This window comes from Orbicella faveolata, unplaced genomic scaffold (genome assembly GCF_042242905.1).
Source record: "Orbicella faveolata isolate gen_17 unplaced genomic scaffold, um_ofav_v1 contig_12, whole genome shotgun sequence".
NCBI lineage: Eukaryota > Metazoa > Cnidaria > Anthozoa > Scleractinia > Merulinidae > Orbicella > Orbicella faveolata.
In genome coordinates, this window is record NW_028301539.1 from 854318 (window position 1) to 881606 (window position 27289).

General features: G+C 39.0%; 2 protein-coding genes and 2 long non-coding RNA genes across 4 annotated transcripts in view; 3 read left to right on the forward strand and 1 right to left on the reverse strand.

The window, feature by feature from the left end:
- LOC110062559 (uncharacterized) overlaps positions 1 to 22570 on the forward strand; it is a 172587-nt gene extending 150017 nt beyond the window's left edge. Inside the window, exons 15-16 of the mRNA XM_089283481.1 lie at positions 20994 to 21076; positions 21453 to 22570. Coding sequence (XP_089139607.1) covers positions 20994 to 21076; positions 21453 to 21504 — 135 coding nt within the window. The 3' untranslated portion in view covers positions 21505 to 22570. The remainder of the gene's footprint in view (positions 1 to 20993; positions 21077 to 21452) is intronic.
- LOC110056011 (uncharacterized) lies at positions 1646 to 3600 on the reverse strand. The gene is made up of 2 exons (XR_002297415.2): positions 2934 to 3600; positions 1646 to 1801 (listed from the first exon to the last, which is right to left on the reverse strand). It is a non-coding gene; the product is annotated as an uncharacterized LOC110056011 (long non-coding RNA).
- LOC149116031 (uncharacterized) lies at positions 15879 to 19940 on the forward strand. Its single transcript, XM_089281724.1, has 2 exons — positions 15879 to 18880; positions 19173 to 19940. The coding sequence occupies exons 1-2, from the start codon at positions 15935 to 15937 to the stop codon at positions 19938 to 19940; spliced, it is 3714 nt and encodes a 1237-aa protein (XP_089137850.1). The 5' UTR covers positions 15879 to 15934.
- A 475-nt stretch (positions 22571 to 23045) lies between the features above and the next one.
- Positions 23046 to 23319, forward strand: LOC149116032 (uncharacterized). Its single transcript, XR_016205724.1, has 2 exons — positions 23046 to 23191; positions 23280 to 23319. It is a non-coding gene; the product is annotated as an uncharacterized LOC149116032 (long non-coding RNA).
- Positions 23320 to 27289: the final 3970 nt, after the last annotated feature.

Here is a 27289-nt window from a genome sequence, read left to right on the forward strand (position 1 = left end):
ACAGAGCGTTTGAGCCATGTTAAAATGGAAGTAGTAGACTGTCGTTGTTGCTCCGTAAGATAGAATAGTCGTGGGTAGATCTACCCAAGTTGTTACAAAAGAATTGTCGAGAATTGCAACCCACAAACTTTGTTGAAACTCAGACCTGGTCAGGCGACGTACAATTTTGGCCAGGAATTTGACCAAAACTCTTCCAGGGAAGACAAAATTCTACCGGGATGCTTCAATTTTCCACCAAGTGTACGAATATTTCTGTTACCCGTAAAACAACAAACTATTTGACTTTAAAACACGCTTATACAATAGGCCTTTTGACACTACATAGGCATGAGGAACTGTAGAGCGCTAGCTCAGCCCAGAAAAAAACTAGGTGGGGGTGTGTGGCCCGCTTCCCAAAACCCTTACCTCATTTATGACCAAAATCTGCGATTTTCCCTACCCTATTTATAACCTGACCAAAAATTAGATACCCTGTTTATGACCGTTGCGGCTGGCACAGTTGCCCTAAGCATAATTTATGAAGGGTCTCATCGATAATGATGATAAAGTACCTGTAGCTTCTTGTAAAAAAACATACCCAATTCAAGACTAGAGTGCTAAAACCATACCCTATTTATGACCAAAGTAGCCGCCAAAATCGATATCGTATTTATGACCAAAACGGCTGAAAATCCCGCCCTTTGGGGCCGCACATACCTATATAGCCCACATAAGAGAGTACCCCTGTGGGTTAGCTCCATGGTGTGGAATGTTGGCTCCGGGAACAAGTCGCTGAACGTGCAAAGATTCCCTGGCGAGTTTTGTTCTTCGCTGTTAGAATGTTCCCGGAAGGGTTTCTCGCCCGCAGAAACAAAATTGGCGAACCCCCAGATTTCTGTTGACTTGCACTTTGAGTATCCTGATTTACTGAAATTAAATCGGAATTTCGTGATGTGCAAAGCGTCTCGGCCGACCCCGGACCGGTCATTGCTAGCCTGCGTTGCAGACGTAAACGGGGAAGGGAATGGGGGAAGGGGTAGGGAGGTAAATGAAATCGCGATGAAGCGCGCTTTGCCTCCTCCTCCTCCTCCTCCTCCTCCTCCTCCTCCTCCTCCTCCTCCTCCTCCTCCTCCTCCTCCTCCTCCTTTTAACGCAGGCTACCGTGTGGCACTAAATTTTTGCAGGAGTTTATTTCTGTGATTGTAAAAGAAGAATATAAAAGCAGGTTTACTATATTTCGGCGGGCCAAACCAGCCTTCTTCAATCAGGTAGAATGAGAATTGGGAGGGTGTACGGGTAGTATTTGCGTACTACCGGAAATACGTAAAGCTTATTGACAGTAACCATACGGTAAAATCAGGAGCCATAATCGGGGACGGAGACCGTAACCGCGCACCATTTCTAGTACTAGTATTGGGGGTGTCGTTGAACCGTTTCCGGAAATTTTGGTTGCCCGCCCCCGGGAATGGATCGTGCCCTTGGTGCAACAGAAGTACGCAGCCAATCAGAGCGTTTTATTTTAATTAGTGTGAAAGCGCTGAGTTGGCGTCCATTACCGTGGCGTCATCATCTGTGCATGTGGCTTGTCTGTACGCGCAAGGCACAAGGCCCATGCCATCTGGCAAGAGAGTGTTTCGGTACTGGAAAAATCAGAAACTTAAGCAAGCACATTTACAAGGTAATTTTTAATTCTTTTGTAAAGCGTTTTTTTTTTTTCTTAGTATAAGCGTACAGGAAACTACAAAACGTCTGCAGGCTTACATTAGCACCTACAAGAGGTCAGGCAGTATAAGATTAGCGTCGACTTGTTTCTCGACCGGGACTGAAAATGACAAAAAAATCAAATCAAATAAGTCGAACAAGTAAGCTTAACTTCATTACTATGAACTAAGCCTGCTCTGCTGTGGAGCGATGAAATATCGTAAGAAATTAAGCTCAAGTTTGATTTTCCGTTAGCTGAACTAAAGTAAGCTGTAAGCTGTAAATTTAAAAAAGTGTAAGCTTAAGCTTAAATACCTTATGATTGTTTGAGCAAAACGAACGATATTGCACAACGGATCACTGTTAAAATTGCCAAAAGGCAAGTCACTGTTAAGTTTAGTGTTAATGTTTAAGAAGTTCCACCAACATTTCGAATATGTTCTGGTAAGTTCTTGTGTTGGCAAGTCTCCACGCTGTTTACATTCGTTTAGCAAGATCACTGTTAAAATTGTCAAAAGACAAGTCACTGTTTTAGTTATATGGTTAAGTTTAGTGTTAATGTTTAAGAAATTCCACCAACATTTCGCATATGGTCTTGTAACTAGTTCTTATGTTTGCCAGTTTCCACGCTGTTTACATTCGCTTCGCAAACCCAAGAGTGGTCAATATTATGTCTGCTGCTCGCTGTCGTTAACCGAGTCGCCGCAAATAGTGGAAAATAGAAGGAAAAAAAGAAACAAAACGAAACAATTCAACTGACCATCAGAATTTCTTCTCGTAGTTTGTGCTTTAGCCTTAAATTTGTTCGTGGAGATCAGAACCATTGTTAGCTATTGGGTTTTTGTCATATTTTTCATTTTTCCTATACTACGCTCGCTCCAAGTCAGTTCGCTCCAACCAGAGATCGCTACACACAGGCCGAGTTCGCTACCTCAGCTTACCGAGTTTGGCTTGGCAGTGGATGAAAGAACGAGGAATATACACGCGCGTTGGAGCAAACTGACTCAAAGCGATCTATAGCTATAAACCATGGAGCGAAGTGATCGGATACCTTCCCTACACAGTCGATTTGCATTCAGTCTTCTTACTTTACTCGCTATAATTTCTGCGCTTACGTACATTAAGTTAAAAGGAAGTACGTGCAAGGATTCAGTTTCTGTTGCTTAGTACTGAATAGAAAAGCAGTTACTCTGTTGTTGAAAGAACTACATATAGTTTAGTGTTGAAAATCATATCAATGGTTGAATACTTACATGTACATGGAATGTTGTCTCATAATTTGTTGACGTCGTCATCATCTTGTACGGTCAGTTTTATTTCCAGTTTCGTCGATGATTTTCAACATCAAATGTTTCTAGGAGGTGGTAGGTTGCTTTGTGGATTAGCTAAAATTCCGTAAATACAGTAATCCTTTTGTGTGAATAGTGAACAAGTCCTCTTTTCCGTCTACTTTGGTGATTGTTCAATAAGTTGCATTGCATTTTCAGTTAGAGATTCTGTGCTGTGAATAAAATGGTACTCCAGTTTATCCTGTTAGCTAATTTGACCAGTGAGGGCATTTCTACCAAGAGGATAGAGCCTTTCCCCGTTCTTCAACTCACTAACTTGGCCATAAGTTAGTGAGCCAGAGACCTTCCCTTGTTTAAAAGTGCCCTCTTATAGAAGTTTTTGAACTGCGTCACAGACCCGTGGAGAAAAAGATATGTTTAAATCCCATGTGCATGTGATTGGTACACTTGGTATCACATGAGAATTGTAGAAGCCAATTGCAATGAAGTAAAACTTTGTTTTGATTTTGCGCAAGGACTGACTGACATCATTATCATGCATAGAGGATCAAGGTTCAAAATTGTGACTAGATAGTCTGCAATATAATACATCACACAATGTATTGGTAACAAAGACTACCAATTTTAACAAAAAGAGTATCGGCAACAAATTAATTAAATAACCAACATCGAAACATCCCAGCCTGCAAATCAGTTGACTTTTGTTGATTTTATGCTGTACACAGAATCTATGTGTCAAGGCGTTTCTGTTCAACTTCAGACAATGAAAATTACTGGATCATAAATGCTAATCACGCACCCAAGGATTGAAACACAGAATTGTGATTAAGTTGGTGTAAAGTTGAGTTGACATTGTTCCAAACACATCAGCACGTCAGCCTTCATGTCACGTACAGTGGTAGCATGAAATGTAAATCAAGATTTAAATGTGCGTACATTTCCAGATCTTTGTCGTCTGCAATTTCTCTATGTGTATACGATTTGCTTCTGCCTCGTTGCGTGTATGCTGGGCATGTATGAATTGTTTAGTTTATTATCATCTTAGTATGGTCCATCTCTTTTCTTGCGTATGGCATGAAACCACCAGATAAGAACATTCTTCACCTTGATAATAGTGTCATTGTGACACTGAAACATCAGTTTTACCATGTGTTTGTTATTGATTACCTTAGTAGTTACATTTAGTTGTGAAACTGCAGTGTAAGCAGAAAAAATAACTTATTTAATAACAAGCACCAGATCATGAGAGTGCCTCCTAGGTTTTCAAGGTCAATCTGCTTCCTGCTGTCAACAGTGTCATTAAAATTGTCTGGCGCCAAGGAAATGAGCTGTTTTGGAGTCTGCGTTATCTTATGACAACTGGGTCACGAAAGCCAATCAAGAGTTCAATCATTAACTTCTAAGAATAAACAGATACCGATACATGATATGTCACAAAGTTTAGATTCTTCTGGTACAGATCAATATGTAGACTGAGATTAGTAATTAAACTACATTGTAGTTTACCTTTAGATAGACAGTGATTGTTATGCTGACTTATCTAAAATATCAACCTCAAATCAATTGCAGTGAAGGTACATGTAGCTGGCAGGCAGGCAGGCAGGCAAGCAGGCTTTAAAAAATAGATCTGATGAACTATGGGACTAACTTGAAAAGTCATTTCAGTGGACGCAGAAGCAATGGCAAGTTTGATCATAACCATCACAGTTTTAAATTTTACGCAGAGAGCGATGATTCACTCCAAAGTGAAAAGTGCCTGCCTACATTCACAATTTATGAGAACAATGTAATTTGAATTTCTTTTGTATGGGCTGTTTAATGAACGGTGCCAACTCAATGTTTTGCCCCGTTTTCTCAGAAACAAAGAGCGAAACAATGGGCAAAAAACTAGGAGCAATGTTATTTTTAAAACTCAGCAATTGAGGGAAATTTGAGTATTTTAAATGAAAATGTATCAAAAAGTCACTTAGAATACATATAGCATGGTGTAGACCCATGGACAGCATGAATTTATGACTAGAAGAGTTCATTGCCCCAAACCAAAGTTAATAATGGCGACATCAAGATTTTCATCACAGCCTGTTGACAATAATTGTAATGCTAGACTGGATTTTTAAGTAAATATGAGCAGTGGCTCAAGGTCAATAGCATGAAGTTGTATGTTGTCCAGTGTTTTAGCATCCATATATGACAAGAAGTATTTTTTTGTGATTGGGCATAACATTTTGGATGCAAAAGTGTACTTGACTGTGACATGGAATTCCAAATGTATGGATATACAGTGTACATGTATCTCCATGTTCGCTGATCCAACTTTTCTAAAGTACTAAATTCAGCTTTTGTTGTACTCAATTCTCCTTTCACTTCCATGAAATTTGAGTTTATAGTAGCTTAAAAATTATTCAGTTCCTGCAATTGAATGAAGGCAAAGCATTGAGGTGGAAACAAATTAAGAGTTAATTTTCCATGTTTATGTTTCTTAGTTATTTATGGCCTTATGTGCCCAAGGGCACGATTGAGTGAGTGAGTGAGTGATGTTACATTTAGTTCTTCACAAAGGATCTCAATTTTATAATAGAAATAACTGCTCAGAAATCCATTGATATTCTAAGGATTGAAGTACGTGAAATTCCCATTTTCCCCTCAAATATCTTGGCGAGACCCTGTCAAGTCTGCTCCATGTTGTGATATATTTGTACCCTGTCATTTGTACCCTGTCAATTTCACCTCCAATGGTGGTGTTTTGTCTGTGCAAAGATAAAGAGTAAATGTCTTGAAAGTGAACCACACATTAGTATGTTGGCTGAAACTCAACATGTTTTAATGGGAATAGTGTATTGTACCTGCAATGTGGTAAACAAGACAATTGAAAGGCTGCATGCAAGAACTTCCCCTGGATTTTTCGGCCATTTTTGAAAGTGCTCAAAACTAGCTGAATTTTGGCATGTGGGCTTCATTTCACTTGAGAAACATTGCTCTGAAGTTTTTTTTGCTGGGTTGCTCTTCATTCTCGAGAAATAACGTATGGAAAAAAGGCACACAGGTTGGAAAAACCGAGTGGTTTATTGCATACGCAATATCTCGAAAACGAAGCGAACTTTAGCGCAAAAACTATGGGACATTGCTTAACATACCTGAACAAAACTGCATGTGAGTGTTTTTGACAAAGTTCACTTTTGATTAAAATACCTAACGCCCTTTTCCTGCCGAGTCCTTCAAATAAACGGAGCCGGGCCTTTGTTATGATAAACAGAGCTGATCCTTTGTTATAATAGCCAAGCCAAGCCTTTGTTATAAGTCAAAGTCTCGCCTCAGTTTATTATAACAAAGGATCGGCCCACCACGACTGCAAGGACTTTGATTTCACTTAGAAACCAGCAAAATGTCAATTTCATGCAACTTATATATGCTCAAATTTGTTGATTTCAGGTCAAAAGTGGTTAAAATGTTGACTCGTGTTAACGCGTGACGGCAAGGATATTGATTTCTCTTAGAAAGCAGCAAAATGTCAATTTCACGCAACATATAAACTCAAAAATGTTGATTTTAGGTCAAAAAAGGTTTAAATGGTGATTTCATGTTAACGTGTGATGGAAAGGATGTTGATTTCACTTAGAAAACAGCAAAATGTTAATTTCACACAACATGTAAGCTCAAAAATGTTGATTTCAGGTCTAAATAGGTAAAAATGCTGATTTCACATTAACACGTGATGGCAAGGATGTTGATTTCACTTAGAGAACAGAAAAATGTTAATTTCATGCAACGTATAAGCTCAAAAATGTTGATTTCGGGTCTGAATAGCTAAAAATGTTGATTTCACATTAACGCATGACAGCAAGGATGTTGATTTCACTTAGAGAACAGAAAAATGTTAATGTCATGCAATGTACAGTACCGCTCAAAAGTAAGGTACCACCTCTCGTCCCGTTTCTTGCGAGACGAGTCTTGTTTCTCGTGAGCCGCGTCTCGTTTCTCTCGAGAATCACTGAAGTGTTTAGTATGGCGTATATTACGCGTAAGAAACCGGTTACGGGTAACGATTGCTGCTCTGCAGTTCGTTGTCAAATCGATGGGACCGTCCAACATAAAATATGCATTGATCGTTTGCTCGATTCATATCGAACAAAGGTAATATCGAACATCGAACGTAACTACAGGTAGAGTTACATGCGTTTCAATTCGTGCGATCACGGGGGTAAAGAGTTGATTTTGCGAATCTTGCTCACTCTGAATGATTCAGTTACCTACATTTGCTCGCTCTGCAATAACCGCTAATTCAAACAAACATTTAATTTTGCGTAGGAGAAAAACGTTCCGGCTTTCGGAATGCGCCAGCGAGTCAATTGTGAATGGGAGTCATGAAAGTGTCACGGAAATTGTTGAAAAAATGATATCTCCGGTTCTATTTGGCATAAATCGTTCATTCAAATGCTGAAGTACGGTATCTTTGAAGACAGGAGTTTTTATCAAGGTTTCTGAGATCGCCGTTTACATTACATGTAGTTTTAAATTTTTCTGCCAGCCCGAGTTTTGTCTAGCGGCACGCGTCGACAAGTCGACAACATAATGAACTTTTATTGTTCTCCGAAACGTCAAGGCAAACACTAAAAATATACTTCCAGTTCTATTTGGCATAAATCGTTTATTCAAACGGCAAAATACTATATCTTTGAAGACAGGAGTTTCTAACAATGTTTATGTGATGCGATGTTTACATTAACTCAATGTTTTTGCAAGGGAAAGTTCTGTCTAGTGGCAGTCGATTTAATACGCAAATGAAGTTTGTTTTGCAAAGCGTCGCGGCAAAAACATCGCCGGTTCTATTTGATATAAATCTTTTTTTTCCAATGGCACAATACACTCTCTTTAACGGATAGAATTTTTGTTGCTCGACAACGAAGATCTCGAGCGGTATGTGAATAAACAGTTTATATATCGGTCAATACAGCAGTCCAGGCCTGCCATAAGATACATGATCCAACTTCTGAACACTGAAACACACTTTTATTACCACATTTGCACATAACTATTATTAACATTGGCCAGCTAATCTAAGAGTCGTGATCTTTTCTAAATTACATTCATGACAATGGAAACTTTTCTCTTTGAATGGCAATACTGTACTTGAGTGTGCTTAAATCCGCGAACTATGTGGTTGTCTCTCAATCTTTCTTATATGAACTTGAACACGTGAGAATCGCCGATTTTAAGACTGATGAATTCATTCCTTATGTTTACAAAGCATGTGTTCTCAAGCGTACACAAGTATGAATAAAAAGTTAGTCAACTCAGATTTCATGTGCAAAGTGAGCGTTCACAAGTTTGAATAAATTAGTTATTCGAATGTAAAGTGAAGTGAAGTATGATCAAAGCGTGGCGTGCTCACAACTTTTGAATAAAAAGTTCGAGGCTTATGTGCAAAGCGTGTGTTCGCAAGTTTGAATATTAAATTATTTGTCGGAACACTTAGCGTCGTTTCGTATGTTCGCAATCTTTGGATAAACAGTTCGTCGAGTTTCCCGACAAATCAGTTGGGAGCGATAGTTGGCAAAACATAGGCGGCGCTGCTGTGTTGACTTAGTGATCGCGATCGCGGCTTCAACTTCCAACACGTAGATCGGGTGACAAAACTCCACATGTTGTTTCATGAACAATACATTTTGATTATCAACTGTATGAATCACGTTTAGGGTTGTGAACAAACTTTTTTTTTAAAGATCTATGCAAACAAGAGAATTAATACAACTGTAAAACATATTTGTAAACACGAGTGACTAACTTGCCGACGATTCACATACCTTCAACTTTTATCGTGCATGTATTTACAAAAACTAAACGTTAAGCAAGTCTGGCTGGAATAAAAAAAGGTTTGGCCGATGTATATGAAACAGTACTGGACGCTTGAGAATTTACATTGTATAATACACACATGGTACACACGCATTGCTGATGAGAATGAAAATCGTGTCTACCGTGCTAATCGAAACGATACGATACAGACGTCTTATTAACAAAACAGGCTTCGAATACCGACAAATGCGTAGCATTGGTACTTCCAGTGCACTCGCGAGAAACGAGACTCGTCTCGTTTCTCTCGAGACTCGTCTCGCGAGAAACGAGTGTTGATTTCACGTTAATGCGTGACGGCAAGGATGTTGATTTCACTTAGAAAACAGTGAAATGTTGATTTCATCAGAACGTGTGACCACAGAGATGCTCAATTCACATAAGGTTAGTAAAATGCTCAAGGCTCTTGTGGTTAGGGTTTAAGTTAATTAGGATTAGAGATTAGTCCAACGTTATTCAGCAGGGTTAGGGCTTCGGTTGTGGTTTGTTTAGGCAACTAGCAACAGTCACCATAGGTTGATTTCCCTATTAAGTAGTCAAGTTTGTTAGTTGCACTGTAAAAAAAAAAAATAAAAAAAATAAAAATAATCAAAGAATAAGAATAAGAATAAGAATAAGAATAAGAATAAGAATAATAAGAATAAGAATAGTAATAAAAACCAGGACCCTTACGCCATGTTCAGTGAGCTGATCGAAACTACCTTGTCAAACTAGGATAGTCAAATCAAATACAGCAATCAATGTAGATGTCACTACTAAACAGTCAAAGAACGTGATCGCAATGCATGCCGGAAAGGGTCTTTACACCTTGTGTGCGGGAAAACATGGCGGTCGATACAAGACAAATTTTATAAGTCTAAAACCAGTTCTCGCTTTCCAAACTTCGATGCTAGCAACGCTTGGCAAATGGGCCACAACCTCACGAGAGGGTATTTTTCTTGGGCAAGAACTGCTCTTGGACTTTGCTGCCTGGCTCAATCTGACTTCGAACGCTGATAACACGATTATGGTACATGTATATCAGCTGCTGTTGAAGTTTCAGAACACATTTTGATTCTTTAAAACGTGCTGATGACTTATGGGTTTATCAAGGCCTTATGATGCCTCTCAACCATCAGGCAGGCATACAGTACAAGGTACTTTAGAACAATGCTTAAGATATTAGTTGACAGAGCTCTAATGTGGCACATCTCTTTTTTGTTCGATGGTATTTTGTTTTATGCTCGATTGATTCACGTGTTGTGTTCACGTCACAATAACCGATGTAAACAATCTGTTCCCAGATTTCCGCTCTATATACTATTTTCCTTTGACTTAACGACAGCTAAGATTCAGTGGAATACACTATAAACAGTCTGCCTGTTTGCTGTTCAACAAAATAATCAGAAGGTTTCTTTTGTTTTTCGTTCAACAAAGATCTCCAAAAGATGCTGTTGTGGAAAACTGAGTTTTGCATATGTTATTTCTTGAGAATGAAGAAGATCCCAGCGAAAAAAACTTCAGAGCAATGTTCCTCAGGTAAAACGGAGCCCACATGCCAAAATTCAGCTATTTTTGAGCACTTTCAAAATGGCCAAAAAATCTAGGGGACGTTCTTGCATGCAGCCTTTCAATTGAATGCAAGTCGAATCTTGGTTCCAAACCAAACTTAATCAAATCAAGATTTTAGCTGGCCATGTAAAATGTTAAAAGTAAAATTTTAATGGCTGATTTGGGAGCTTTGGAGTTACACAGCAATAAATTACTAGTATGCAATTGATGTACATGTAATCCGTACATGCATATACAGTTGTACATGTATATATGGACATAAAGGCTGTTTCAAGGGTTTGCAGATGTGTATTTTTTAACCCAACAAGTCTACAAGTCTGTTCTCACTCCATTTATTTTGTGCATTTCAGAGAATACAAATCCACTTCAATGTTAAATATCTTTTGTAAGGTCTGCAAGTGATCTGTAATAAAGTTTTGGAAGAAGGCAGCACTTCAATCTCTAAAACATATGTAGTTTGTATGGGAAATTTTGCTCATTGTTCATTCTTTAAACGTGAATTAGCATGAAAAACTTATTAATATACTTTTGAGTAGGTACATGTTTCTTGTAAAGCAGGTTACATGTACTTTATTAAGTTATTATTATTATTAGGATACATGAATATGCATAAAATAATTGTATGCTGAACTTTTGAGTACAGATGACACCATAAAAATGAATGCATCCATGTCATCACTTTATTTTTTGTCATATAGTACAGAAGTGTTTAGATGAGTCACAAGTTGGATAAAAAAAATTTTCAAAGTAAACCTGAAAAATACCAAATGTATACTATAAGTGGTCTGAAATAAAACCATGATTATTCAACAAATATTGAGCAGATAACAAGAATTTTCATGTGCTTGAAAATTTGTTTTGATTTACTTGTATGTGTGGGTATAAAAAAGAAAACAGCATGAGTAAAACAAACAGATTTATTGTCTCAACTTAAAATAGTGTTTTTATTTAAGGAGGTAGGTGATCCTAACTTCTTATCAAGAGGAATACCTGTGATATCAGTTACCAAACAAAGCATGGAAATTTTAGTGTGTTATATAAATCTAATACAGGGCCTTTATTAAACTTGTGAGCAAAATGATTTTTAGCAGTCAACTATCTGACCTTTCTATATTATTTTACCAGTACACTGTATATTCTTGGGTGGTTGTGTCTTTTTTATTTCTAGGTGTTATTTTTCCTGTGTACTTTGGCATTCTCTGTGTTTTGCAGGGCAGGATTCAAAAACAAAATCATCCAAGAAAACAATAGATACTTTCAAAGCAGATTAAAGATATCCTCTTTTATTTGGGAATGAACACACCTCCTAGCCAGCAGTAGAACAATGTTGGCTTAAATTTTGTCTTTTGTTCGGTGGATTTCAAAGCCACAGCTATAAATGCATTTTTGTGGTGGTTTTATTGTTGCCCGAGTCAAAATATGTTTTTTAATTGCACTGGAATTTGACCCTCATGTACAGTGTAAGTAATACAAAGTATCATATTTAAGTAGCAGGGCTTGAACTTAAAGCTTTTTATTCCAGCAGCAACATTTGTAGGGTATGTTTTGCTGGCAAAACAAGTTTAAAAAGCCACAAGCAAAATTTTTTCAAGCAGTTATTTTCTTTCTGCTTTAAATTTCTATCTAACATGTATTTTTATGTGGTCCTTGAAAGACCATTTTGTCTTGGATAATATGTTGTTGCACTTTACATGTGTGAATTGAAAACGGCCAACTGATTGCAATTTGTATTGATTCAGGAAGTGAAACTAAAAGTTCCATAAATCAGAGAAGACCTGACAGCTGAGGGCCTGTTGATTTTAGGGTGACCAATTTTTTTCAGTCTTGTGTTACCAAAGCTACTGGTAAGCAAGTATACTTTTTGTTCATACATGTTGTCAAGGAATTGAGGCATAGAACCTGTGCTGTCACATTAACAAAATCCTAGTTTCTTGTGTAGAATGCACTGCCTGGGTAAGGGTTAGTGCAAAGAGCACTGCTATGACTGCATACATGTATCTTTTGGAATTACCCCTAGCTGAGTTCATGAAATACTGTCTGTTGTAAACTTTCAAAGTACTGTGTGTTTTCCAAACTATTGTGTGTCTTCCAAGGTTCAAATAAAGAATGGAAATGTACATGCACTGCTTTTCCTTAGCAGTTTGCTTTTTTTTTTTTTCCTGCAATATGAAAGAGACCAAAAATATCATATTTAGCCAAAACTTTCCCTCGTTAGTGGCATTCAAACCAGTAATTTTGTGACAAAAGAAACTTTTCAATCATTGCTGCTGACTCCATGACACCTACTGAAACCCCGGTTTAATTTAATCAGTCTTTGAGGTGACTCGTTCGCTGATCAATGTAGGATAGAATCTTGGTCAAGTAACACTCTTTACCTTCATTACTTCTAGCTGAAATGCTTTTTGAACAGCTGTATTAATTAATGGGTTTCATTGCATGTAAATAAATTTGAAATGGTTTAATTTTTTGTTATCACCAAAGTTGGCCACAGAATAAGAATGTGCTCTTCCGTGACTCCATGTGACTATTTGATAATTAAATTGCAGTAGTTCTTGTTTATTGATGGAATAAAAATGTGCGTTTTGAATAAGACAAAATTGTTCCTCTTCTCTTTTTTCATCAGACATTTAACTTTATTCCATGTAGAAATAGAGAAATGCAGCACTGTGTAAAAAAAAATACACACAAAATGCACAGATTTTGAGCTTTGATGCAGATGAGCAAATCTTGGTTCTGAATGTAATTTTGAAGGCCTTTGTTTCCTAATGTGAAATTTTACTTGGCTTTGCAAAACTTTGCAGTGAAAGTTATTAGTACACATGTATACCTGTTTTTTTTTTTTTTTTTTTTTTTTTTTCAACTGTCCAGCCATGGACCGAGTGCAGTTCATGTTCCACCTGTGTTTTTTTTTGCAAGTTTATTTCGCCAGAAGCAACGGTCATTAATTTATTTGCAATTTTGCGAGTATTTCTTGTGGGTTTCAGCAAATGAAGCAAATTCTTTGGCTGTTTCATCGCAGCGAGCTAAGAGATTTGGAGAAAAATTAAATAATTGCCGAGGTAAACAAGAGCTTGCCAGAACTTGCAACGTTTAAGTCAGTGCTAGGGGAAAAAACACAACCGTTCTAAAATTAGCTGTGGATAGTGTAAACCCTCTGATTGTGTGACTTGCATGACTACTTCAAAGTACAAACAAATTAAATTTTGACTTTTCAGGAAAAGAGCTGTTTATTAAAAGTGTTATTAATAGCAAGACACTCGTTTCCTTTTGTAGCATTCATGGGCATATCCCGAGCGAACTTCCAGATTAAGACCATTACGTCTTCATAGATTTCACAAAGGCTAAGAGTGATGTTGCAATAAGTTATAACACAGTTTGTGTTGATCAAGTGATGTGTTTACAGTAATCAGTGACTCGTCAAGGACTGCTTTGGAATGTGCTCTGCATTGTGACTGTAGTATTAACAAAACAGTTAAATTTTAGAAGTGTGGTTATAAGATCTAACAGATCTTCTTGTTTGTTTTTGTTTTGTCAGTGACCTGAGCCAAACTACCTCTCGGCCAAATTTTGAGTCACGCATCGTGCGATGTTTATTCGCCAAAAGCTGTTGAAACATTAATACATGGACAATTTTATGGATATTGATTTCTTTTTTCTGGGTAAAATATATTTTCTTTTGGTTTTTTTGAAGCATTGGATTCAAAGGGAATAATAAATACGCTAAAAAAGGTATTTAGTCAGTCATGGGATGTGCTGCTGTTGTAGCTTTCACTTTCGCTACGTGACAAATAAGATCGTGTTTACTTTGCAAGTTTATTTCGCCGGAAGGGACGTTCATTAATAATTTATTTGCAATTTTGCAAGTATTTTTGTGGTTTTAGGCAAATGAAGTAAATTCTTTGGCTGTTTCATCGCAGCGAAGGAAAATTAAATATTTGCAAGCCAAGCAAAGAACGTGTCAGAACGTGCAAGGACTACTTCATTGGTAGGGAAATAACCACCGTACTAAAAATAGCCGTGAATAATGTAATTCTAGAATTACATGTATGTGACTCGTATGACTACTTTGCTAGTCCTTTACTCATTGAAAAACCAATTAAATTTAATCATGACTTTTAAGTGTTATTATTGTAGCGTTCGTATCGTTCATGCCCATATACATATCCCAAAGAAAGTTCCAGATTAATTTAGAACATTACGTCATCAGAGCTTTCACAATGGCTACGACTACGACTGATGGTGCAATAATACAGTTTGTGTTGATCAAGTAATGTGGTGTCTACAGTAATCAATGAATCATCAAGGACCGCTTTGGAATGTGCGCTGCAATGCGACTGTAGTACTAAGAAAACAGTTAAATTTGAAAAGCGCAGTTATAAGATCTAAAAGATCTTCTTGTTGAAACTTTTCTTGGACTCGATACTGAGATACTCATTTGAAGTGGTTTTCTCCGTCAAAACCAAAGAAATTAGGGATCACTAGTCAGGAATGAGAACACTACTGAGTTTTGAAATTTGTTTTTGGTTGCAGGTAAATGTAGCAAGATATTATTATTTGTTAGTGTCAAATGGTAACTTGACACTGTTGTTTTTCACACATGAGTAGTTTCAATTAAAAGTGACGAATCAGTGACTCTTGTCCACATGGTCAGAATAAACAAACCAGCTAATTTAGTGGCATGTCCAGAAACTTTAACCTTCTATAAATGTTTGGACGCCTCTTTTTGTTAGTGTATTCAGCGGCATTTTAATATTTTGCATTAGTGGCAATTCTTTAAAGGTTGTAAAATGAGCCAGAAACCTGATCCAGAGTCAACATCAATCAGCTGTTTACCATTAGCTACAGTACTATTAACAGACTCCATGATGTTTAGCTGTCTGGCTGGGAATAGTTGTAATAAACATAGCCACTGATTGACTGTTAAAACCATACCTTGATACTGTAAATGTAATTTAAGCTTGATATCACAGTCCCTAGGGTGAAACAAATTCTTTTTTTTTTTTCACTGTACATCGTAACTAAACAAACTTGTTGGATCAACCTTATCGTAACTGTCAAGCATCTGCTCACTGCTATCTCCAAGAGATTAATTCACAAAAAAATAACTCTTGCATGCCTTGTGTGCCTATGTTTTAAGGTTGTGGATGTACATTCCTTTTCCTGCATGTATAATATAAATATACGTTGTATAAAGCAAAGTGATTTTGAGTCACCACAGAAGAGTGAACTATATGTATTTTATGAGTAAACAAACATTATTTATTAGAGAATTTTGTAATGTTAGTCACAGAAATAATGTAGACCCTTGTCCTCTAGAATAATCATGTTCATCAACCCTTTCTAAAATTGTAACTTTTACATCACATTCCCTGATTTGATGGTAAGTGTAAAACAGTTCATGTACACAAGCTTTTGTATTTACACTGTTTCATTAACCTACATGAATGAAAATTGCAGCTTCTTTATGCTGTCAAGGTATATATTATACAGGCTGTAGTACATAGGACCTATGAAAAGAGTTTGTAGGGAAGACATTTCCTTATTACAACTTTTTTCTTGCCTACATGTACATGTACAGCTGTAGTAAGAGCATTTTTTTTCATTTTTTTTTTTTGCAGGTAAAAAAAAATCATCTAAAGACGTTAGAAAGTCTGATCATCATGATGAAGAAAAACATCAGAGGAAGTACTTGTCTGGACCATCTTGAGAAGTTCAAAACTTTATTACCCCGTAAGGAGGTTTTGGAAGGAGCTCATAATACTCTAAAGCCAGCTAACATACTTCTTGTAACTGATGGCCTAGACATGTGTCAAGAGTACTTAAAATCCATACAGAGCTATGTTGACCATTGTATTCTGAAACCCTGGAATGATCGCCAAGACATGTTCATTACCTGTATTCGTACTTCTGAAAGTGATACTGTCAATGGGCTGGACATCCTCTCCGCTCTAAGTGCACTTGCTTATGAAACAGGTGACATGGTGTGTTTAGAAGAAATAGCAGACCAATATCAAGACCATGCTGGTGTTGGTTATCTGATGAGTAACCTTGGAGTGATGTTGAGTGAGAAGATGGAGTACAAGAAAAGTGAGACTTGCTTTGCTAGAGCCAAGAATTGCTTTGAACATGAACATGATCATCTGGGAAATGCTGTTGCCTGTTTGAACTTGGCAGTTCTCCACAAGCTCCTTGGAAATGATGAAAATGCCTGGTCTTGCTGTGACTCTGCAGCCTCCTTGTGCCATGATATCTCCATGAGAATGACAAGGGATGTTCATCTGCCATGGAAGGTCTTAAGAAGAGTTGCTGATTTGTTTCAAGAATTTGGAAACTACAAGAGATGTCAAGATATTCTGCGTATTGGTGTGTTGTACGACATCAGTGGTACTGATGAAGCCTCCACAATAACGTTGATGAAGAGGTTGATGGCTTTGCAGCTGAAAGAACAGAGTGGTGAGAAAATACAAGGTGAAGAACTTGAAGATGTTGCCTCCAAGTTGCTTGAGTTTTTGGATCAATTGTGCACAGATAAAGGAGTCAAACAAGAGTTGCTAAATGCTGACCTTATTACAACAGCAATAATCTTGGCAAAGATGTACTGTGATACCAATCACCTTGAAGAAGCTTGTGTGTTGCTAGAGAAGTTGGAAGCCAAATACTTGATGGCGCATGGCAGAACCCATTGTCTCTATGTCTCATTGCTGTATCAAGTTGGTAGGTTTAAACTTGCTGCTGGAAAGGCCGGTGAAGCTGAGACAATGCTGAGACAAGCACAAGAAATATTTGTCTATTACTTTGGCAAAGGTCACCATATGGTTGCATCATGCAAGAGTCTACTGGGTACATGTGCACTTCTAAAAGGCCACTCCAGAGATGCCTCCATTTTCCTCACTGAAGCTCTGACTATATTCAAGAAAATTAACCCTCATCATCCAGATGTGGCAGAGATTCTTTTAAAGTTTGCTCGCCTCCACAGTGAAGAAGGAAATTTCCAGAATGCTGAAATGACCATGCAGGAAGCATTGGATATTTTCATTTCAGTTTGTGGTGAAGACTCTCCAAAGACAGCAAGTGCATACATTGAAGCAGCAGCCTTCTCGCTAAAGGTAAGAGAATCCAGAGCTTCAGCTGGAGACAAAGTGAGGAAAGCCATTGACATCTTTCTGAAGCTTGGGCTGCGACGTGACCATCCAGATGTCAAGATTTGCCATAGTTTACTTGGTGTCTTGCAGCTCAACATGGGAAGTGATGAAGCAGAGGAGCAATTTACTGAAGTGCAGCAGCAAGTTTCCTTCCAAGAGGAATCTTGTATGGCATTGAAAATCATTTCCCCTGAAAGTACCAACATGCTCTTACAAGTCAAGACCAGTGGTGGTGCAGGAAGATATTCCTGCTTTGGTGCTACAGTAGTTTCTCTCGTCAATCTGGTTCACATGAAAGTAGGCAAGGAGAGGAGGGCCTATCTGAATACACTCCTTAGTTTTTTGCAAAGTCATGAAATAGAGATGCCCTTCTTTGTAGTTTTTGCTGGTCAAAATTACATATTTCATAAAGTGTGGTTGTCTGACAGATATGTGTACTGTGTTTTCACTGATCAAGATGTGAACTCTGATTTTACTTCTTCGAAATCAGACACTCTCAAAGATCCTAATGTGTTCTTGTTATCATCACCAACTAGCCATGGAAAGAAGCCTTGTTATCTCCTATTTTGGAAGACTCCTAAAGTGCTGGAAATGGGAGAACTAAGTAGTGTTTGCTCTGCCTTTTGTGAGAGTGTAAACGTGCTATTTTTGCAGCCAAAGTTTAGGAAAGGTTACATAGATGGGCAGGATTTCTATATGGAACTGACGTTGCCAACAGAACCCTGTGCTATGACTTCACTGTTTGCTCAGATTGACTACCTTCCTCTTCTAGTGGAGCAGGAGCTATCAGTCCCACACAAAGATGCCAACATAGATACAGCTCTCCATTCATCTGTGATCTCTGCTGTTAAGCCTTCAACTCATGTCTCATACTTTTTGTATAGATTTTCAAGTCAGCGCCAGGCTGAGTTTGTTTTTGATAATTTGATTTGCAGTTTAGGTCAGTCATTGGCACTAGCCAAGGTGGAAGGTGTTGAAATTTCTAATGCTTCTGCTGTGCAGAATGGAGAATGTTTCTTTATTCTGGAGCCTAGTAATTCCTCTTTATCTCTTGTTGTGGAAGAAGAATCTGTCCTAGTGAAATGCCGGACTGTCAAAGAGTACGAGTCAAGTTGCATCTGTTCATCAGTGAAGAACACTTTAGAGAGTACAATGGACTCATTGTGTTGTGTTGTGAGGGTTACCTTTGAGCAATCTTTGCAGTTGTTTTGTGATGATCATGATGTTGGCTGTAACTACATAAAAGAGTCAGTAAAGAAACCCTCTTGCTCTGGTCAATCATCAGATATATGTGGAGATGGAAGCAGCCAAGAACCTGAATGTGATCATCTGGGAGAAAAACCACCAGCAGACTCACTACAGAATGAGGTAACCTTTCATTTTGTAACCATAGTGAGATTCTTAGTGTTCAAGATCATATACCAGGTTCTCATTAAGATGACTTGACCTGACACAGCAAGGTCTCTATCCACTAAGATGTGAAAAGGCTCATGCAAAGTAACATTTAAACCTGTTCAACATGATGTTGCCTTGTAGCGATGCAACCTTACAGAAGGTGACATGTTACGGGGTGCTGCGCTAATGAAAGGTGTCTGAAAGTTACTGCAGCTTACAGTGTAAATGTATTTCATCCAATAAAGCAGTGCTTTTTTTTTAACAGGTGGAAGAAGACAACCTATTTACTGGCCAACCTGGTGACAAGATTAGCACTGAGATTTGTTTAGGCCTTCTGGAATGCCTCTTGACTAGCAGACATGTATCATCAGAGGTACAGCCCTCAGGTATTGGTGAAATGTCTTCTTCGACTCACTCAGCGTATTTGGATGATGAGAAGCAGCTTAACCATTGTAGGTTATCACCTGGCTCCATGTCATCACTGAATTCATTTCCTACCAGCCCATCTGATAAAGTGTGTGAGATGCCTGCGTTTTTACAGAACATGTCGCCAACTTTGAACAAAGCAGCAGGAGAACCATGTGATGAGAAAAAGGTTTCCACCAATGATGATATGATAGGGAGTACATCCGCGGCTTGTGCAGTTCGCAATGAATTACCTTTCAATTTGCAAGAGAAGCTATCAAACCAATCTGTTGGAGACAACTCTGTCGGGGAATCTTCTGCAATGAGATCAAGTCACGAAGAAGGTGTATCTTCAGGAGAAAACAATCAGGATTCAGAAACAAGAGAGACTGTGCAGTTAGAAGACGGTAGTCAATTAAGTAAAGAGGAAATTTTAGTTCTTAAGAGTGAGGTTGAATTTTGTCAGAATCAGTGCCATGAGCTCAGGCAACAATTGAGTCAGTTGAAGGAGCAGTTCCAACAATGTGAGGAAGAGAAACAACAGCTTGCATTAGAGTTGGGAACAAGATCATTCCTTGAGGATAAACAGAAGCGGAATGAGAAAGCTTTCGGGTCATCCGCCACGTGAACCTCGAGCTTTCGCGCTTTATGAACCTCGCTCTTTCCCGCCTCATGAACCTCGCACTTTCCCGCCTTATGAATCTCGCGCTTTCCCGCCACACGAACCTCGCACTTTCTCGCCACATGAACCTCGCGCTTTCCCACCACACGAATCTCGCCTTTCCCGCCACATGAACCTCGCGCTTACCCGCCACATGAACCTCGCACTTTCTCGCCACATGAACCTCGCGCTTTCCCACCACACGAACCTCGCCTTTCCCGCCACACGAACCTCGCACTTTCCCGTCACATGAACTTCGCACTTTCCCGCCACATGAACTACGCGCTTTCCAGCACATGAACCTCGCACTTTCCCGCCATAAGAACCTCGCGCTTTTCCGCCACACAGAGCTCGCACTTTCCCGCCACGTGAACCTCGAGCTTTCCCGCTTTATGAACCTCGCTCTTTCCCGCCTCATGAACCTCGCACTTTCCCGCCTTATGAATCTCGCGCTTTCCCGCCACACGAACCTCGCACTTTCTCGCCACATGAACCTCGCGCTTTCCCACCACACGAATCTCGCCTTTCCCGCCACATGAACCTCGCGCTTACCCGCCACATGAACCTCGCACTTTCTCGCCACATGAACCTCGCGCTTTCCCACCACACGAACCTCGCCTTTCCCGCCACACGAACCTCGCACTTTCCCGTCACATGAACTTCGCACTTTCCCGCCACATGAACTACGCGCTTTCCAGCACATGAACCTCGCACTTTCCCGCCATAAGAACTTCGCGCTTTTCCGCCACACAGAGCTCGCACTTTCCCGCCACGTGAACCTCGAGCTTTCCCGCTTCATGAACCTCGCTCTTTCCCGCCTCATGAACCTCACACTTTTCCGCCACATGAACCGCAGGCTTTCCCGTCCTACGAAGCTTGCACTTTCCCATCATAGGTGTTTCACGCTTTCCCATGATAAAATCCGAAACTGTAACCAGCGCTTCTCACTTAACACACCATTACAGTATTTAGGCGAAAGCCATCGTGTATTAATAGTGTTATCATTATTGTTTTGTGTAGGATGCATTCAGTGGTTGCCAAATCTTACCTTGTTCGCATAAAGTACATCGGGAATGTGCCATCGCTATGATACAGAACGGAATGTGAGTACAGCTTTATGTGCATGTATAATATTGTGTAACTTAGTTTTTTTTTTTTGCATTAAATGTTATTTTGTGCACATCGCCCAAATCTATAGCTTTTTACAGGATTCACGGGACTTGATTAGCAGATGAAAATTTCTCCTCCCTTCTTGTTGAAATATACTAAACTTCGCAGCGTAACTCGTAACAAGTGTCTTGTCCAAGAACCCAATACATAAAACTCGATCCTAGTTCAAAACCAGACCACTCGATCCCGAAGTCCATCGCGCTTACATTTAGTAATTATATAGACATACCGAAAATAAAAATAAGATTAAATTAGAGCAAACAGGATGATTTATTAACTGTTTTTTTTTTGTGTGTGTGGTTTTTCTAGTCGCACTTGCCCAGTATGTCGACACCCACTATACAGCCAAGCCTCAGAGTGATCATTGCGTCGATGTTTTGGTTGAGAAATGCCATTACCAGTCGTACATGTACCTTCTTGGTCTCCCAACCCAGCTACTTCTTGTTTTCAGACTATTTGACTTCGCAGTTATTAACCGAAAAGAATGTTATTACAGTGCTAATGAAGTCTGCACAGTAGATTTCTTCGTATGGACAAATTGAAGAACAGCACTTGAGTTGTAAAGCATTTGTACATAGTGTTCTCATAAGGACGAAACTATTGGGATTTCAGCGCATTTTTCCGGGGAGCGTCCTTGTCAGAGAAACACCCGTTAAAGGTGTGTCTTGTAATACGCGAACCTCTTAAATAAGTGCCATGTTGTATTGTTTATGCCTCCCGAATGTAAGTTAGGCTTTTAGTTGAAAATGGTTCTATTTTCAAGAGCCAATTGTCACTATTTGAGACGAAGCCAGATTCTTGTTTGTAGTTGAGGCAAAGCATTTTCAATAATCACCCTGTCTTGAGCTCACAAAATTTAATTTTATTTAATTTAGTTAGCAGGGAGGGCGTGAACCGGATTGAGACCTTATCGTATCGATAAGAGACTAGATTTTTCAATTCAATCCTAGTTTGCCGCTTAATAAAAGAATGACAAGGGTAACATAGTTGTTAATGTTTAGGTAAGTGCGATCTTGCTCGCTTACCCATTAAGCCAGAAGTCTTTCAAAACTAATATACTTGTTGGGAATGAGCTCCCTTTTATTCCCACGTTAAGAGTTCTGCAGGGAGAACATTTTTCAATTAAAAAAGCTGAAAATATGATATATTTCATGTTAATATTAAATTAAAATATTGCTGATATTATAATACAAGAAAATTACCTAGTTTGGCACAATTTGAAAAGTTCAGTTGAGTTACTGATTTTGAAATGTCCCTGTTTCCTCTTGAAGTTTATTATTATTTATTGCATTTTTGAATCTATAGCATTTCTCAATGTATTTATTGCTATTGTAATTTTGAGACATTAATATATTAATATATTTTTTGCGGTAGTTTTATATGCCGTTAACAATCATTTGGAATTATAGATATTGTTTCATGCTTCATTAACTGTGTTTCTGTTATTGTTGATAGCTAGTTCGTTTGATCAATCACCGTACCCAAATTCGGAATAAGCCAATCAGAAGCCGTTTCTACTGCCCTGGTATCTTGCGATATCATGGTCATCTGGGCCGAGTTGGGGTCCGGTAAATTCTTTATCGTATCGTTTTTGGTTCTGTTCGGCAGCGTATCAGGCTCATTTGGTCTCGTAATTGGTATTTTGGATCGACCGTGTTTCGCCATGGCTCAACCAAACTCGCCTGATAACACCTCCTAAGCGTACCAAAAGGAAGCTCATTGAAAGCTTCCTATGTGACGAAAAAATGACGAAAGACAACACCAGAAAGGAAAATTCAATAATTTGTTGAAACAGTTATTATTTAGCCAAGGGAAAAAGTTCTGCCATCTTTTCTGTCTCTGAAGACCACAAACAGTCTCACCAACCTCCAACCCAGGCTCTCTCTTCTTTGCGTCGGGACGATAAGAAGAGGGAGAACTTGGGATAGAGTTGTTGTGATCCGACCATGAAATCTTTGCCGAGTCGTCTAGTCACTTGAAAATAGCTATGGACACACACTGTGAGAATGTCCCCACTTCTTCGGCTTCATCAGAAGACAGTGAAGCAGGTATTTAATGAAGAGCTTTATCTCTGCCTTTGGTGACAGTAGATGTTGTCTAAGTACAACTTGTTTCATGTCAACTTGTTTTTGGCAGATTCGGGGGGAAGTCTAGGAACATCAAATGCACTGGTACAGGTAAGCTTATGTGTCAAACCAATATGAAACAAGTCTTGCTACTCGGATTTGTTACGGGTATTTCCACTATTCTACAGCGGGTATTACGCGTTTGATTACGCGTGGGAGGTGAATTTCACGTGTTTTTAATTTACCATAACCAGGGAATTGCGGTGGTTTCGCCAACGAGTCGTTTCGCCAACGACTCGTTCGCCAACGTCCTAAGTCGTTTCGCCAACGTAAGATATCCAGTACTAACGAAAAAAAAGGCTGCTAATTGATGTTTGGAATGCAATCCCGATCCTTGAGTGATCCTTGGTTCGAGAAATTTTAAGTCACTGCCAGTTTCGCTTGACTGCCTTGAGATCAATTTGCATGTTTTTGATTGTTTCACAAGCCGCCTCGTGGGCGCTATATATAGTATCAAATATTTACAAGCACAAAAAACCTATGAAACCTGTTTACAAAACCTGATTGAAACCTATATTTATCTGAAGCCAATTTATCCTATCTACAGAGAAGTTCTAGTTCGCACGAGCAGTTCCGTTAAGCCGAGAACAAGTCTGAAGTAGTTGGGTGGCAGTCTTTTCGTTCTTCTCGTACTCTACCCAGCTTGCAAATAGCTTAGCCTGGATATTCCCAGTGACACTACGTTAAATTCGTTTAAGTTTATTGTCTGATACAAGCCTGATACAACACACACAAGTGAAGGTAAACTTTTATTTAGACGTTGGCGAATTGACCAGTGGGACGTTGGCGAAGCGACTTAGGACGTTGGCGAACGAGACGTTGGCGAAACGACTCGTTGGCGAAACGACCGGATACCTAACCAGGACGTAAAAGTAGATCATCGAAAACGTAGTCGATAAGTCGATAGTACTCGATTTCTCGATAATGGTCAATCGACAAAGATGCAGTCACATTTTTCAATCGGCCACGAAATTCAAGTAACCAAATTATGGAAGTGTAAGCAGCTTTAGAGTACATGTAAATCCGTAAGACAATAATGTTAAATAAAAAACTGAACAACCAAGTGGTCTCTTATTCAGTGCAGAATCGAATGTTTAAATTACCTTGAGAAATGATCGATTAGCAGTGTCAGCTGAGCTAAATCGCGCCCTGTAACATAACTCGAACCAACGAATCATGGACAAAAGCAGTTAAGACACTCCCCGAAAAAAACCTGTTTCGTTGAACGCGTGAGTTTTTCAATCTCCAATTTTCACATTTCGACCTCCTCCCCCCTTTTCAATGTTGTAACCACGTGACAGTGTCGACGGTGTGTATTTCAACATTGAAAAAGAGGAGAGGGGGATTTAGCTATCTACCAAAATTGTGTTTTTTCAATAGTGGAAGGATGCTGATAGAAAGCTTTTGTTGTGCTCTAATGTGTCAACACTTTTGTCCATGATTGTCTGAAATTGCCTTTTAGCGAAAATAAATAGAAATAATACTATATAATTATGTGTTGAAAATACTGAAATATCGTAAACACTGCAATAGAAACCATCTAGTTTTAGTTTAGGTCGGGATTTGGAGGCTTAAGAGCAATTCAGAATAGCTTTCCACAGACTCTTTTCCAGTCTCTGCACATTAGCAGCCACTTTAGCACACTGGGTTGCGCTGCAATGTTTAGTGTTCTCACTAAGCACAAATTGAGTCCACACATGTTAGAGAACAACAAATTGTGTTTGTAAGAAAGTACGGCGAAGTAAAGACCCAAATTTACCTCCATGTAGATTTTGATTTGTGAAGTTTCTATGAGTGACTTTTGCTGATAACAAACCCAGTGACTGAACTCAGCAGCAGAAGTCTGGCATGACACAAGCAATCGCTGACAGTGCGACAGTTCTCAGGAACAGTTGCCACCCATAAAAACCAGATTTTCTGCTTCTGTCCTTGATTGTGTTAGCAGAATATATGCTCTGAGGTGGCTTTGCAACGATTCACAACGGTTCACATAACTCAAATAAAGAGTATCTTTTATGTTCTTTAATTGTGGACGTGAACCGTTGTGAACTCAGAGATTCCAACCCTCCCTATTTGATCAGGAGACTCCCGACCTGATGTGTTGCCTCCCGCTCTCCCAATTCTTATCAAATTCTCCCGATTTATAATAAAATTGTGAAAACAAGGGAAAAAATGCTAATCTTAAAAAATGCTACACTTTCTTCTCATATCATCTCACCCAGTCTCTCGCTGCGTGTTGTGCAGACTTGTCAGGCCAGCAGTCTTACTCCATTTAGCAGCTCCAAAATGCAGGAAAAGGCATTTGAGAAAACCTAAATCTGCAAAATTTCCTGGTGAGCATGCCCCCGGACCCCTCTAGAGGCTGCCGCCTTTGGCACTAAAAGAGTCTCCCTATTTTCCTTCAAAAGGGGTTGGAATCTCTTGAACTGTTGTGAACCATTGAAATGTAATGTCTTGCTCATGTGAACTGTCCAGGATTACACCCAAAATTAAAACAATGTAAACCATGAGAGTAAGTTTGACATCACCAAAACCCCGATTTTTTGGTTCAGATAAAAAGTTCCCCTACTGAAATAGAGCATGTACAGGAACAGGTTTACGGTCACGCAGCTTCTCTCCAAGTACAAAAAGACAGTTTCTTTCTTTCTTTTTTTTTTCATTTCGTCGTTCCCAGCAGCAATACTAGTTTTTCTGCTTGTCAATCAGATGCGTTTGTATTTTGTTCCATTGCCTTTGGCTTGTTGTGATGACGTTCACAGAGGCAATGAAGGTGTTAACGGGGAAGCCAAGAGAAGACTGGGAACAAGTATGAAAAATTCCGGGTACATGTCGAATTTAGCCCTTGTCGAACTTAATTCTTTCTTCTTGAGGATACGATAAAGAGATGCACAGTAAATATTGTATTTTCTCACAATGTATTGCTCCTTGGCGCCCTGATTTTAGGTAAAAAACAAAACATTTTCACCTTTCTGCATCAGTGGCTCCTTGAAAACCTTTTCGTAAAATAATTCTCAACAGTAATTAACCTATGTGACATAATAATTGCACTCTACTGGTGCGTGACAGGATTTATAGTTTGCTGAACAGTGATGCTAAGTACTACCGAGTAGACAGAACAGTGATGCTGAGAAAGCTGCGCAATGTGTAAAATATAATTCAGTCAATCATGGACAAAAGCAGTTGAAACACTTCCTGAAAAAAACCTGTTTCGTCATATTGAACGTGTGAGTTTTTCAATCTCCAATTTTCACATTTCGACCTCCTCTCCCCTTTTCAATGTTGTAACCATGTGACACTGTCGACGGTGTGTATTTCAACATTGATAAGGAGGAGAGGGGGGTTTGGCTATCTATGGAACACCAGTCAAAAAGCAGATTGCGATCAAACGAGTGTTTCAGAGAACAACACATTTTTTTGCTGCATATGATTGCATAAAAAAGGTCTGTTTTGAAAAACAGTGTCGGCTGCTGTTCTAAACCTTGTTAGTTCTTCACTGTTTGACCGACGCGACAGCGATAAACCTGAGAAGTTAAATATTTGTTTTTCGCTGTTTGATCGACGCGACAACAAAAACTGGAGAAGATAAACATCTTGCCCCATTGTGGCCATAGAGCAATTCAGGTGATAACAATTGAGTTTTTAATTTCGAGGGGTCTGAGGTTTCGGGGTCTGAGTTTTTCGTGACACCCGTTTTTCCCGGCTTTCCGTAAACTACCTCCAAATTGTACGGCCCCTTGCGAAGACTGGTGACGATCATATCGAAGAAAGCACAGAATGAAATGAAGAAAGCACCGAATATGATGAAGTAATCACCAGAGAAGGAAGTACTGAATATAATGGCCTTTGCACCTAATATAAGGAAGAGAGCACTGAATATAATAGTGTTAGCCCCTGTAATAATGAAGAAAACACCAAACAAAATTAGAACCGAATATAACGAAGAAAGCACCGAATATAATAAAAACAGCACTGAATATAATGAAAAAAGCACCTAATATAACGAAGAAAGCACTGAATATA

Bases quoted from the DNA above. Each gene is read 5' to 3' on its own strand.
- LOC149116031 (XM_089281724.1), top strand. From the start codon at position 15,935: ATGTACATGTACAGCTGTAGTAAGAGCATTTTTTTTCATTTTTTTTTT. The intron at 18,881-19,172 runs GTAACCTTTCAT...TTTTTTTAACAG, and splicing joins CAGACTCACTACAGAATGAG to GTGGAAGAAGACAACCTATT.